General features: G+C 29.8%; 1 protein-coding gene across 1 annotated transcript; it reads right to left on the minus strand.

Moving 5' to 3' along the window:
* Window positions 1–1,955: 1,955 nt before the first annotated feature.
* Window positions 1,956–3,242, minus strand: LOC135954895 (uncharacterized). Its single transcript, XM_065505139.1, has one exon. The coding sequence runs from the start codon at window positions 3,224–3,226 to the stop codon at window positions 1,958–1,960; it is 1,269 nt and encodes a 422-aa protein (XP_065361211.1). The 5' UTR covers window positions 3,227–3,242; the 3' UTR covers window positions 1,956–1,957.
* Window positions 3,243–14,785: the final 11,543 nt, after the last annotated feature.

Raw genomic sequence — 14,785 nt, forward strand, 5'->3', positions numbered from 1 at the left:
TATACATACTATATCCTTGACAAATTCCAATTGTAAAACATAAAAAACGGCATTTTATTGTTGTTCATTCCCTGGATGTATGCACATTTTTTACTAATAGTAGTAATGAAACCTGCTGTATTAAATAATTTTACGTTTTTACAACTTCATTAGCTTTCCAAAAATTTAGGAATTTTACTATTTACATTAAACTTTTTAAAAGTTTAGATCTTTAAATATTACATTATTCCTATGAGAAAACAAAACATTTTAGAGATTTCACAGCAGAATCCATTTCGTGAAATTAAAGTTACGGTCACAATGACAAAATCAACTTAACCACTATTTTTATACCCTTCACCTTCGTGAGAAGGGTATATATAAGTTTGTCATTCCGTTTGTAATTTCTACATTTTTCATTTCCGACCCTATAAAGTATTCCGTCTGTCTGTCTGTCTGTTGAAATCAATTTTCTGTAGACCCCAGATATCTTCGGGATCCAAATCTTCAATAATTCTGTTAGACATGCTTTCGAGAAGTTTGCTATTTAAAATCAGCAAAATCGGTCCATAAATAACGGAGAAATGAGCAAAAAACCGGGACAACTTCGATTTTTTACCTATTTTTGATATATATCTGGATTACTAAGTCCATTAGATATTTCAAAGTCCATTGCAACGATGTAGATAAGGCTATAGCAAGTTGGACCTACAATGGGTCAAAATCGGGAAAAATATTTTTTAACCCGAATTTGTTTTCATCAAAAAATTTTTTTTGTCATACATTTTTTTTCCAAAAAAAAATTGGAAAAAACTTTTTTTAAAAAAAAATTTAATTTTGTTTACCTAAAAATATTTAAAAAAAAATTATTTTAAAGTATAATTTGGTGAAGGGTATATAAGATTCAGCACAGCCGAATATAGCTCTCTTACTTGTTCAAATATTAATTTGGTCTTACAAGATTTTTGTAAAAGCAGACAGCAAGACTTGTTTAATAAAATAAAAAGTTGGACAACAGGACGATAAATGAATCGTTTATTTCAAAAATCAGTCAAGCAACAAAAAAATACAAAATTGAGTTTAGTGCAACAAAAATTAAATATTGGCCCCCTATTATGATGAAGCAAAGCCGAGAAATCCGTGTTCAGTGCAGAAAGATGCCAAGTGATTTCTTAGGCCCTAATTAAGTTTTATCTTAAATGTTATAGGTCTCAATAAATGTGAAAAAATTAAAGATTTACTAGTTCTAAAACCTTACTTGGTTGGATATGAAGAGTTTTATGCGAATAATTTTCAATGGCCTACAACGGAAGCAGAATTCACTGTAGAAAACGAGTCTATGTTGACGAAAAGTTCATTTGTCATTTTACTTTTGAAGTTCCTAATAAAATTTGAATATTTCGTATAAAATTTACAATAGTGATATTTGTTTATTTCAGAAAACAGTCAAGGGCAAACTTTATATTATTTTTTAAATTTATTATAGATAACAAATTGTCTTAATATCACACAGTTACACAATTTTTTAAGTTTCTTTGATTTACAAAAAATCAATAATTTGTTGCTTGACTGGTTTTTGAAATAAACAATTAATATTTTAACCACTTTTTCCTATTTTAAATAACTTTGTAATGCTTATTTTCCTTTTTTTTAATGTTCTCTGTGACTAGATCAGATTTTTTATTTATTATTAATAAATTAATTAATTTTATCTATTCGGTATGTACAATGTATATTTGTAATAATAATAATTCTTATATGTTATTGAATTTAAGTTCTAAACATTGCACGGCTTAGAGCTAAATTAATAAATAATATAATGGAATATCTACATTAATTTAGTATCACAAAATTGTAAGTTAAAATACTAAATAATAACGAAACAAAACAAATTACAAACAAAATGTGAACAAAAAGAAAAACACTGAAAATCTCTAGGAATTTTCTATTTTCAAAAATAATTAAAATCATTTCTTAGTCATTTGTTGTAGCCAGCAGGCCGTTGACTACTGTGACGGGAGTTGGAGTTGCCAGCAAAACTATTATTTGCTGAACTGTTGGTGGAGTTGTTGGTCTGGTCACTTTCCTTGTCTTGATGGGCCGTCATGTGACGTGTTAAATGATGACGTTCCCGAAAGCTTTCTTGGCACACAGGACATTTTAGTTTTTCCTCACGCTTACGGCGATTGGGATCCGTCGCTACTTCACTTTTGTGATGAGAACGCATATGATACACCAAGTCACTAGTCATGCGGAAACTAATATTACATTTTGCACACACATTCTGAGCAGTTAGAGTGAAAGTTGAGGCCAACGTAGGGGGTATAAGTGTGGATAGAATGGCAGCAGCGGCTGGATTCTGAACAATTCTAGGCAACTCAGGATGAGAAATGCCAGCAAATGGATGCGGAACATTACCCGCGCCATGTGGAAACGGAAAACCAGGATAGACAGGAAAAAATTCTGGTGGACTAGAAGGTGGTGGAGCTGAAGAATGATGTTCTTGATTGAGATTCGGACGATAAAGCAGGTGATGTTTTAGTCTGTGCGTTTGTAGGGACTGGACTGTGTGAAAGGCTCCATTTGGAGAATATTCTTGGCGAAAATTATGATAGACAATGTTAGGCGACATGTTGGTCGGTGATGAAGGCAAACTGTCAATTGATATGATGTCATTACTACTGCCGCTGGCAGATCGGGGTGGTGTTGTAGCGACGGGAGGACTCATTGACGAACAGCTTAGCTGATCTGGACTTAAGGGAGGAGCTGGTTGACCAGGAGATTCCAAACGTGAGGGAACCTTAGTAAATGCACTTCTCAAAGGTGTCGATTCCCATTCGGGTGAAGATATTACCAATGTGGGATCATCATAGATGCGGGGAGTTTTAACAGTTATATGTGGATACCGACGCAAATCCTGTTTTACTGTAATCTCTGGTTGTCTATTCAACTGCTGATAGAATTGAGTTTGAGGAGGTCTTTGCTTTTCCACTTGATTGTTTTTCAAGCGTTCGTCGGGCATCATTAGAAATGCCACATCAAATGAACGCTTAAGTGTGCTCTTGGTTGCTGGTGGCGTGTTAGTCTTTGGTGATAACTGATTAGTGGTATTTCCATGATAACTGTCATCGTTGGGTGGTGTTGGTGGCGTAGTTGATATTTGTAAATCCTTGGGTTGTGGGCACTCTTGTATAGGCGAGGCCCTTTGTATGTTATGTGAATGTCCGCTATCCATAATCATATTCATACACAAATATATATTGCTACTAGCAATCACTTTTAAAATGTTTCGTTTTTATTTAAATTCTCATGAATTTCTTGTATAACACTTTTTTCACTTGATATAGTTCTTATTTTCTTTTTTTTGGTTATTCAATTTTAAGTATTTTTTCCAATAGGATATTTTTGCGTTTTTATAGCCGTTTAAATTTCATTTATTGTTCCAACACTTTCAAAGTCTAAGCTAAAACTGGTACGCCGCGACAATCTGTTTCTCTTTAAGTAGATTTTTTCCAGAGCGTTTAATTCTATATTCACTCACACATTCACACACTCACCAGTTCGCCAGCCAGCAAAACAATAGCAGGGAATATTATGAATCGTTTACATATAAATCTAGTTGGATTCTGGTTTAAATTGTTGCACACAATCCAATAGTACTCACACATCTGTCCTGATTTTTCTTTTATTGTCCTTGTATTGTGAAAGTGTATGTGTTTGTATGAGTGTGTGTGTAGTTGTTGCCAAAAGTGAAACAACACCCCTTATGTTCGTGATGTTTTTGCCTTCTGCATCTTGTTCTCTGTTAAATGTTTTTATTTGAAAGAGGTGCATCTGCTTTGAATGTTGCAAACATATTTTGTTGCTTTATTGTTTGTTGAAGAGAGAGATGGAGTGAGCATAAAACGTACGCTGGTTGGCTGAATTGTTTTAGTTTATAAAAACAATAAACACAAGATGCTACAGTGGGCGATATATGTAGATAATTGTCCATTAATTAAAATTGTTCTTAAGTGGAATCAGATAAAATATATACAATGAATTATTATTTTCCAAACTATTTCTGGCCATGACTTTGATCAATTTCACTATATCTGACATATGGTCTTTGTTTCTGTAATCGTCAAAATTAAACTAAAGGTTATGGTTTTTATACCCACCATCAAAAAAGAATTTGTATATTGATTTTGACATTCCATTTCCAACATATCGAAATATTGGCCGTAGAACCAAAAATTATATATATTCTGAGTCCTCATAAGATTCTAAGACGATATAGCTATATCCGTCCGTCTGTCCGTATGTGTGTCAGTTCAAAACACGATAGGGTTCACAAATACTGTCTGATAAAGTTTGTTTGGTATTGAATATGGGCAATATCGGTCCATGATGTCACCTAACCCCATACAAATGTCCCCCCGGAATACTGTTTGAGCAATTATAAATATGTTGATTATGCGACAAGCCTGATAAAATTTTGCACAAATTATTTCTAAGTACTCTGAAACTATACTGTAAAGTATGGTGAAAATCCGGCAACATTTGTCTCTAGTCCCCATACAAGGTCCCCTTAGAAAAATTCTTGAAAATTCATAATTGTCTTATAATAATTAATATCGTGATGAAATTTGACATAAACAAGTTTTATATGAAACTACAAAAAATCGTTCTAAAAGCTTTTGTGAGGATCGGTCTATAATTGACACTACCTCCGTATAATATAATACTTAATACGTTATCTAAGTTATTATTTAAATTAAATTGAATATATTTCCCTAATCACTCTCTAAAGCGTTTCAAACTCTTTAAATTATTGTTACCACATCAAATTTAGCAGGAAACTATAACAATCGATCAATAGTGAAAATAGTAAAAGACATATGAAAAATTTCATGAACCACTCACTTGACTACTCACTTGTGTTATGTTTGTTCCCTTAAGATTAAATTATGCTTCCAAAAATACGGTGAATGGTGAAAGTGAGAACAGGAATAGCCCTGAATAATAATATTATTTTTTTTATTTTAATCGAATAAAATTTTTATTTTTTATTTAATTGATCCACGAATAATCTTCCTCGATTATCCGAATAATTTTCCTCGATTATTCGATTGAATAACGAGTAATAATATTATTCGAATAATTTAATCAAATATATTTAAAACCAGAAAAAAATTTAATAACTTTTCGTTTTTAAGTTAAGTTTCATAATGTTCTGATATTGGTGTGTTAATCTAAATTCGAATTGAAAATAAATGTGGAAAGTCATTTCTAATAAAATATCCGATGCAACGAACTTGGAATAATGTTATTAACTACTTATTAGTACTGTTTCTTTGAGATATTTTTATCCATTTTTTTTTATATCGACAATTTTTCTAAATTTTAATTGGAAAATAAATTTATTCGAGTATCGGATTAATCGACTACTATTGAACGAATAATTCATTCGAATAAAAAATATATTATTTTCTCGATTATTGGAATAAGTTTTATTCTATGCACAGTGCACAGTGGTTTAGAATTTTTTTTTTTTGGAAATAATTCAGTATCTCGGGAACTGTTAGAGATATTGTTACGAAATTTCACGCGAGTTGATTTACGTTTGTTCAGTTTCCTAGCGCTAATATGTACCAGTGCGTAACCCAACAATTGTGGTCACCTCGGATCTCAATTTTTCTTAAAAAATCGCCAAAATTCCATTTATTATTAGAATGAAATTTTAAATATAATTAGTCCTTCGGAAGATCTACAAAAAATAACCTTACATGTGTAGGTTACCTCTATTAGTTGAAGAGATTTTCAGGTTTATATTTTTTTTAATTTTGCTCGATCTTTTTATGGTTTTCTAGATATGGCGGGCATACAGAGGGTCGAAATTTATTTTTAAAATATTCGCTATATTGGCGATAAAATTCTAAATAAAATACAACTTGCTAACAGTAATCTCGTCCCTATTAAAAGTTATACGCATCCAAAGTTGAAACATGTAAAAAGGGCCGTATTTTTTACGTTTTTTCCCAAAAAAGCCCATATATTTTATTTTTTGTAGAAAAAAATTGGAAAAATAACTTAATGCAAAAGCGAATAAAGTAAAATTTGGCTAACTTAAGCGGACATAGCACCTCCTAGACCTGTCCAAACATGGCCATTTTTTAAAAAAAAATATTTCGGTTTGAGTAAAAAATTCTAAAAAGTCAAAGCACCGATCCACGATAAAAAGGTTCGGTAATGTTTATTTGTATATTTTAGCGGTAACGGTATTTGCAGCTATTTCGGTTACGATAGCTTAGCGGTAATGGTATTAGGTGTTATTTGAGTAATGGTAATTTCAATGCAGGGTGAATTATTTAAAATTATTAAAAAATTAAAAATAAATTGACTTGTGATTAATTATATTTTAAATTTTGTAGATTTCATTAAAATTTTATTTATTGAAATTTAAAATTAATATTTTTATAATTTAAATTATTTATAGAATATCGGTAACTTATTCAAACTTGATCTTGACATTTGGAAACATTTCTCGATTTTAACAATATATGGTAAAAGGACAGCAGTTTGTAAAGGAATTCTTTAAATATTTTAAAATTATGATTAAAAATTATCTACTGTAAAGTGTATGAAGATCCATGGTATCTATCTATATATATAAAAATGAAATGGTGTATGTAATGTCATCACGTGAGAACGGCTGGAGCGATTTGGCTGACTTTTTTTTATTCGATTCGAAATTTTCAGGAGATGGTTTGTAAAGAAAAAAAAGAAAAAATTACGGCTAAAACCGGCTTTTTTGAGTCCAGTCAACTGTAATAAAAAAGCCCCTAAAGTATGCAGTACAAATTTAGATATTTTATTTGCAAATAAATAAGAACAGGCAGTGTTGGAGAAACTTGACGAACTATGATTTGTAAATGCTACCGGGCGAAGACTAGTCAACTAGTATTATTAAAAATATGGTTACCGGAAAATATAATTTCCATCGAAATTGTTTATTACTTATTTCGAAATTAATTTAACTCTATTACAGATACTTTAACCTTTAGTATTCGCAAGGTTTTTGTGTTTCCTATAAGTATCATAATGAAGTGATCTTGGGGTCTTCAATCTGTATCTATTGAAAAATAAATATAGAAATTCGTTTCTAATAAAACTGCCAATTGGTTGGATATTTTTCATAAAAAAATTTTAAATTTAAACAATATTTTAAAGCAAAATTTCCATACAAAATTTGATTTTAAAACGTTGTTTAAATTTAAAATTTGCCTTAAATATATATGGGGCATTTCATGTCAAGTGAACCAACTTTTGAAATCGATGTCTTCCGATCGGGATGAAATTTGCAACAAGGTTAGCTCTATTGGATAGTAACTCAGACACAATTTTTCAACAACATCGGTCGAGAACTCTCTGAGTTATAGGGGGTAAAATTTTGACAATTTGGTCAAACAGGGGTTTTTTCTTATCCATGTAACTTATTACCTATTGTTCTTAGCAAAATGTGTCCCAAATAGTATAGATAGCTATTTCTTCGATCTTTCGAAAAAAAATATTTAAAAAAAAAAATAAAAAATTTTTAATATTTTTTTTCCGAAATCAAAAACTTTTTTGACTTTTTTTTAAAATACGTCCTTTTTTTTTTTTTTTTTTTTTTCTTAAAATAAAGTTTAGATATTTTCCTTGAACACCTACTTGGTCGCTTAGTGGGATGCGAGTGGGATATCTATCAAAATAAATATTTTGTAACTCAAAACATAAAATTTTGACTTTTTTTGCAAAATCAAAAACTTTGTTGACTTTTTTTTTCAAAATGGACCCTGTTTTAATCTTTTTTTTTAGGTCAAACAAAAGCTTAGATATTATCCTTGAAGACCCTTTTGGTCGCTTAGTGGGATGCGAGTGGGATATCTATCAAAATAAATATTTTTTAACTCAAGACTTACAATTTTTGACTTTTTTTTTTGCAAATACGATTTTTTTTCCAAATGGGCCCTTTTTTTAAAATTTTTTTTGTAGTCAAAAGAAAGCTTAGGTCCATTCCTTTAAGATATTTTTAGTCCCTTAGTGGGATACGAGTAGGATATCTATCAAAATAAATATTTTGTAACGCAAGACATACAATTTTTTAATTTTTTTTTGCAAAATCAAAATTTTTTTCCAATATGGGCCCTTTTTTAATTTTTTTTTTGCTCAAAAGAAAGCCTAGGTCCATTCCTTTAAGATATTTTTAGTCCCTTAGTGGGATGCGAGTGGGATATCTATCAAAATAAATGTTTTAACACAAAAATTGTATGTCTTGAGTTACAAAACATTTATTTTGATATATATCCCACTCGCATCCCACTAAGGGACCTAAAATATCTTAAAGGAATGGACCTAAGCTTTCTTTTGACTAAAAAAAAATTTTTAAAAAAGGGCCCATTTTGAAAAAAAATTCGAATTTGCAAAAAAAAAGTCAATAATTGAATGTCTTGAGTTACAACATTTTTATTTTAATAGATATCCTACTCACATCTTCCTAAGTGACAAAATAGGTCTTAAAGGAAAAGACCTAAGCTTTCTTTTGAGGAAAAAAAAATTTTTAAAAAAAAGTCCCATATTGGAAAAAAATTTCGATTTTGCAAAAAAAAATTAAAAAATTGTTACAAAATATTTATTTTGATAGATATCCCACTCGCATCCCACTAAGGGACTAAAAATATCTTAAAGGAATGGACCTAGGCTTTCTTTTGAGCAAAAAAAAAATTAAAAAAGGGCCCATATTGGAAAAAAATTTTGATTTTGCAAAAAAAAATTAAAAAATTGTATGTCTTGCGTTACAAAATATTTATTTTGATAGATATCCCACTCGGATCCCACTAAGGGACTAAAAATATCTTAAAGGAATGGACCTAAGCTTTCTTTTGACTACAAAAAAGGGCCCATTTGGAAAAAAAATCGTATTTGCAAAAAAAAAAGTCAAAAATTGTAAGTCTTGAGTTAAAAAATATTTATTTTGATAGATATGCCACTCGCATCCCACTAAGCGACCAAAAGGGTCTTCAAGGATAATATCTAAGCTTTTGTTTGACCTAAAAAAAAAGATTAAAAAAGGGTCCATTTTGAAAAAAAAAAGTCAACAAAGTTTTTGATTTTGCAAAAAAAGTCAAAAATTTTATGTTTTGAGTTACAAAATATTTATTTTGATAGATATCCCACTCGCATCCCACTAAGCGACCAAGTAGGTGTTCAAGGAAAATATCTAAACTTTATTTTAAGAAAAAAAAAAAAAAAAGGACGTATTTTAAAAAAAAGTCAAAAAAGTTTTTGATTTCGGAAAAAAAATATTAAAAATTTTTTTTTTTTTTTTTAAATATTTTTTTTCGAAAGATCGAAGAAATAGCTATCTATACTATTTGGGACACATTTTGCTAAGAACAATAGGTAATAAGTTACATGGATAAGAAAAAACCCCTGTTTGACCAAATTGTCAAAATTTTACCCCCTATAACTCAGAGAGTTCTCGACCGATGTTGTTGAAAAATTGTGCCTGAGTTACTATCCAATAGAGCTAACCTTGGTGCAAATTTCATCCCGATCGGAAGACATCGATTTCAAAAGTTGGTTCACTTGACATGAAATGCCCCATATATTAAAAATATTATTTTTTTTTTAGATTTTTTCTATTTTCAATACCAAATTTTATGGATCCACTATTCTATAGACATTTATGTAGCATAGAGACATATATTCCATATTATTTCTTAACATTTTCAACACAAATTGTTCTTTTATAAATATATTTTAAAAAAATGTCAAAACTATTTAATTTGTCCTACAATTTGGTCCATAACTGTAGTTCTACTTGACCGATTTTACCAATTTTCATTTCTTCCCTGTATGCCTTATCGTTATTTTAGACGGGAGGATATATCTAGACCGTCTTAGGATTTCCTAAGGAACTCAACTCAAAATTCGTTTTTCGAGTTTATATGCTTAAACTATGCACAATACACTTGTTATCTATAACAATAATATCAATGTATTTTTTGTTGTTAACTGTTGCTAAAAAAAATAGTTATGTCTTTCATTATGATTCAATTGGTATATAATATTTGGCGATTTCTGAAAAATTAAAATTTTGAGTTGTGTCGTCACTTTTGAACTGGGTGTGCGATATATGCTTTTGTGGGTCTGAATATTTCGATATGTTATAAACGGAATGACAAAATCAATTTGGTTAGAGTTACTTAATTTTTTAAGATGCGAATTATTTAATTTTATATGTATATAGGAATATTTAGAAATGTTTCCACTTAATTACAGTTAAATTCGTAAGTTCTCTACTTAATTCAAAATCTAAATTTTAAACAATTATTTTCTGTTCGATAAAAATACACAAGAATTTCTATATTTTTTTTAAATTTACTTATATTTAGTTCCACTGTTGCATAAAAGAACAACATGTGCACAAATAGACAGTGAAAATATGGTTTGAAACTACCCTAAATAAAAATCCAACATGCGCGTACAACATGAACATTGTCGGTAGCAGAAGAAAAAGGCGGAGCACCATGCTACACTATTCTAAATTTTATACCATTCTGCTGGCTGCTCTCATCAATTGTTTCACTAACAGGTTGATTGTGTCAAGACTACAAATAATGGAATGGGCTTAAGTGCGAACAATTCACATACATACACATATTTTGTTGTTACAATATTTTGTTAGCAACTTTAAATAAAACATACATATTATAACAATTTTGTTGTTGTTGTTGTGTTTCCGCTGCTGATACCAAAACTAAACACTATGTTTGAATTGAACGAATATTTAAATCCTTTATCCGATTGAAATCGTAATCATGTAGTAGTAGATTTTGAAATTATATACAAAATAGAAACTACTGATAAAGGAGTAAACGATATGTTGTCCTTATACACAGCATTGAGTTTTGTATATTGGTGTTGGCATGAGTATAGGTACAAATTGAACACAAATTCCAATTTGAATATTTTAGAAAATACATCTCCAATACGAATTATAGTTGGTTGTAGTGTACAATATTAAACTTAAATCCTTGTTTTGCCATTTTAGATTTCAGATTTTCAAAAGAGTTTGATAACTTTTTTTTAGCAAAAAACAGAATGTTTTTTATTGTTATTTTTTTTTGGCGATACACACTCGTATTTTCACACATTATGAAATCCCCAGTGTGTGGAAGTTTAGATGGTGTTTAGATCTGTGTGTGAGTTTGTGTATGTATGTATTTAGAATGTACTCATTTTATGGTCATATTCAAGTTAAACAAAATATGTGCGAATTTTATTATCAAAACGTTATGTTTATGTGTCCAACGCGTGTCCGACTGTGCTTTTTTCTACTCTCATACTCGGTGGGAACTTTTTGCATGTATGTCCATAAAGATGGCCCCGTTTTAATGTAGGAAAAATGAAGTGTCGATGTTCCCCACTAAAATGAAAGTTTATCATGCTTAAAATGAAAGTTTATCATGTTTTAGTTGAGCTGGATCAATGGATAAAGAGGTAATTTTTTAAGGCTTTCATGATATTTTATAATGATGTCATATGAAAAGACTTTCAACTCATTCGAAATTTTGAAATTTTTGTGAAAATTTTATAGATTTTTTAAATTTTTACAGAATTATTTAATGTTTAAACTACTACATTATAAACCTGATATAAATTCACCAACATTTTTTTCCAGTTTTCGAAATTCAATCTAGATTGAATTTTATTTAAATTTTTCGAAACAAATTTCATAAACTTTACATTGGTGTTTAACACTATATAATTGTATTTATTGGGTTATAAAACAAACATTTAAAAATGCAAGATTTTTAAAATTTTTAGCTTTTATTTTAAAATATTTGTACAATATAAATTTATTCAAAGTATTGGCCATTGTTAGCTATTACCTTTTCCCATCTTTCTGGCAACATATGGATTCCGAGTCAAATTAACTGCTCATCTTTCTGGCAACATATGGATTATGAGCCAAAAGAACTCCACGTCAAGAACGAATCAATCCAATTTCGGATACTATGTTCTGAAATGAAGCGTATCCCAGAGAGAGAGTCTTTCCAGATTTCAGCAGCTCATAAAAGGAACTTTTGGCCCCACCAAATACAGAGCATTTCCTTAGTACCATGGAAATTTGGCTTTGGTGTCGATTCGGCTGGTTGGCCGGGCTTTACATACGATCTGTTACGCTTCGGGTTATCGCAAGTTATGATTCGGTTCAAAAATGATTTTCTTTTATAGCGTCCAAGCATCATTTCGGACATGCAAAATCATCTTTCAAGGTCCCTCGGCTGCAATTCGTATGGTACCCAATTTCCCTGCATTTAGATGAATCCTGCTACTCGCAAACGTTTTGAAATTGCTGCTTAAGTAGCCCCCAATGATTTTGCAAGCTCTTGTCGAGTGTTACGACAATCTTCATGAAATAATGTCTCCATCTTCAAAATGGCCTGGGCGATCTTTGTCTTCCGTGTCTAAATCACCACTTCCGAAACCCACACACCATCTCTCACACGTTGAAACCGATGAAACACATTCCCCATAAACTATGCTGAGCAATTGCTGTGCTTCAGCTGCACATTTTTTTCAAGTTAAAGAAGTAAAGCAAAACTTCCTACATATGACACTTTGTTGGTACAAAATTCTTCATTTTCAAAGACAAAAAAAACTTTGCCGTTTACACTATAATGTTCAATAACTAAGTCATACAAAAATATTTGGGGTATTCACACGGACTTGATAGCAAGTCATATTGTCAAAAAGTACTAAAGTTTTACAATAGTTTTAAAATATTGTTGTTGTGCTTAAAAAAAAGTCCTAAAATAATAAGACCTTTTATGCTGTGTTTATTGTTTTGTCATAACTAAACAGTGTAAATCTATAACGCCATAGTAAGTCAGACTTACAATGAGTCAAAATTGGGCAAATTATTTTTGAAGCCGAATTTTTTTTCACAAACCAAAAATTTTTTGACCAATAATTTGAAAAAAAAAATTTAAATTAAAAAAAATAAATTGGGAATAAAATTTCTTTCACTAAAATATTTAAAAAAAATTTTTTAATCATTTTAAATGAAAATTAAAAAAAAATAATAACATTTTTTTTCCGCTGCCTCAAATTTGAAATAGCATACTAACTTATGATGGTTGCTCACAGCATTCATATTTTTTCGTTTTATTATTTTATGACTATAGTGTGAATACCCCAATTGTATCTTGAATATATACCTAACAGCAATCGGCTGCTAACCTCATAAATTTTCGGTAAAATTATATGAGGTTTATAAAGTATTAATTCAAACTAATTACATGTATTTTAATTAATTATATGGGCAAGTCCCAGAAACAGTCTGCAAACAAAAAAATTTTTAAATGAATCAAACTTGCAATTTTTAATAGTAATATTAGTCTAGACATGCATGTTATATTTTATATATTAACAAAATGTATTTCGATGGTTATTCATACAAAAATTATTACCAAACAATAGCTCAGATATCTTAAATATCGATTGACAGCTATATTTTTGACCATTCAATTTAAATACAAATTAATTTTGATTAATTTCACTTTGAATGGAATTTTTCACAATTTCTCACGGAAAAGGAGATAATTTTCAAGCATCTGGATAATTTGTAACAAGCGTAACGTGCGTCACAAAATGTTCTCGGCTGTTTATGAAAACGGCTAATGTTGGTACATGCAAATAAATTATATTCGAATTCTCTTTCATTCATCTTTCTTTTAGGAATAAGATTTTGTGTGCTTTATTATGCAAAATTCGCTAAAATTACGAAAAAAAAACACTTAACTTTTAATGTAACTTCCATTTTTTGTAACGTGCGTCACAAAACTTTGCGATCAATTATTTCGCAAGAAATAGCAATTAAAAGGTAATATCTTTTCGAATTGCTCTTAAATCTCACTATAGCGTATAGTATACATTGAAGGTATGTTATTTGAAAAACCAAAAAATTTTCACATTTAAATATGAAAACGTGTACGAATGAAACGTTCGTCACGCAGAATTTGCCCATATGTAAAAATTAAAAAAAAAACTTTGCAAAAAATTACAATAGTTCGAATATTTTTGGATTTTCACGATTATTTTAGATATGGCATTGAAAGCGCCTTTCACATGATAGCCATAGTTCATATGTTTCCTTTGTGAGTAATGTGAAAAAATCATTAAACCCTTAAAAAAAGGACCTTTTTTATCTTTTGATCCAGCTCAACAAATACTGAGCCCAGGATAAAACTTATGAGAAATTGTATATTAGAATGAATACAACTTTTATTTTATTTGGGAATATGCACAAATTTGTTGTTTTGGGACCCCCCTAATGTACATATGTACTTGTATGAATATAATTTTATTTTTTTTTCTATGTAGTAGAAATATAACTTGGAGAGAATATGTATCTGACTATCTCATACTTGACCATTGTGTTAGTTAATATAAATATTTGTAAACATATAAACACACGTCTACACATACATATGTATGTATGAGAATATTACATAGAATTCACTTACATTTGAGCATGTCTGGTGTGTAGAATTCAGTTTCAGATTCAGACAACATATTTATAAAATGACACACACAAACTGGCAAACATATGCAGTGTTTATATAAAATGTTCATTTTCATTTTATTTAAATTAGTTTTCGTACGTATGTTTATTTTTTTACGATTGTACTTGTGTTTGTTGTCTGATGTCCTTGTACGAGTATCTGTGTGTGTTTGTTTGTTTGTGTATCTATGTATGTCTGCGTTTATTTAT

The sequence above is a fragment of the Calliphora vicina genome, chromosome 3 (genome assembly GCF_958450345.1).
Source record: "Calliphora vicina chromosome 3, idCalVici1.1, whole genome shotgun sequence".
Classification (NCBI taxonomy): domain Eukaryota; kingdom Metazoa; phylum Arthropoda; class Insecta; order Diptera; family Calliphoridae; genus Calliphora; species Calliphora vicina.

Bases quoted from the DNA above. Each gene is read 5' to 3' on its own strand.
- LOC135954895 (XM_065505139.1), bottom strand. From the start codon at position 3,226: ATGAATATGATTATGGATAGCGGACATTCACATAACATACAAAGGGCC.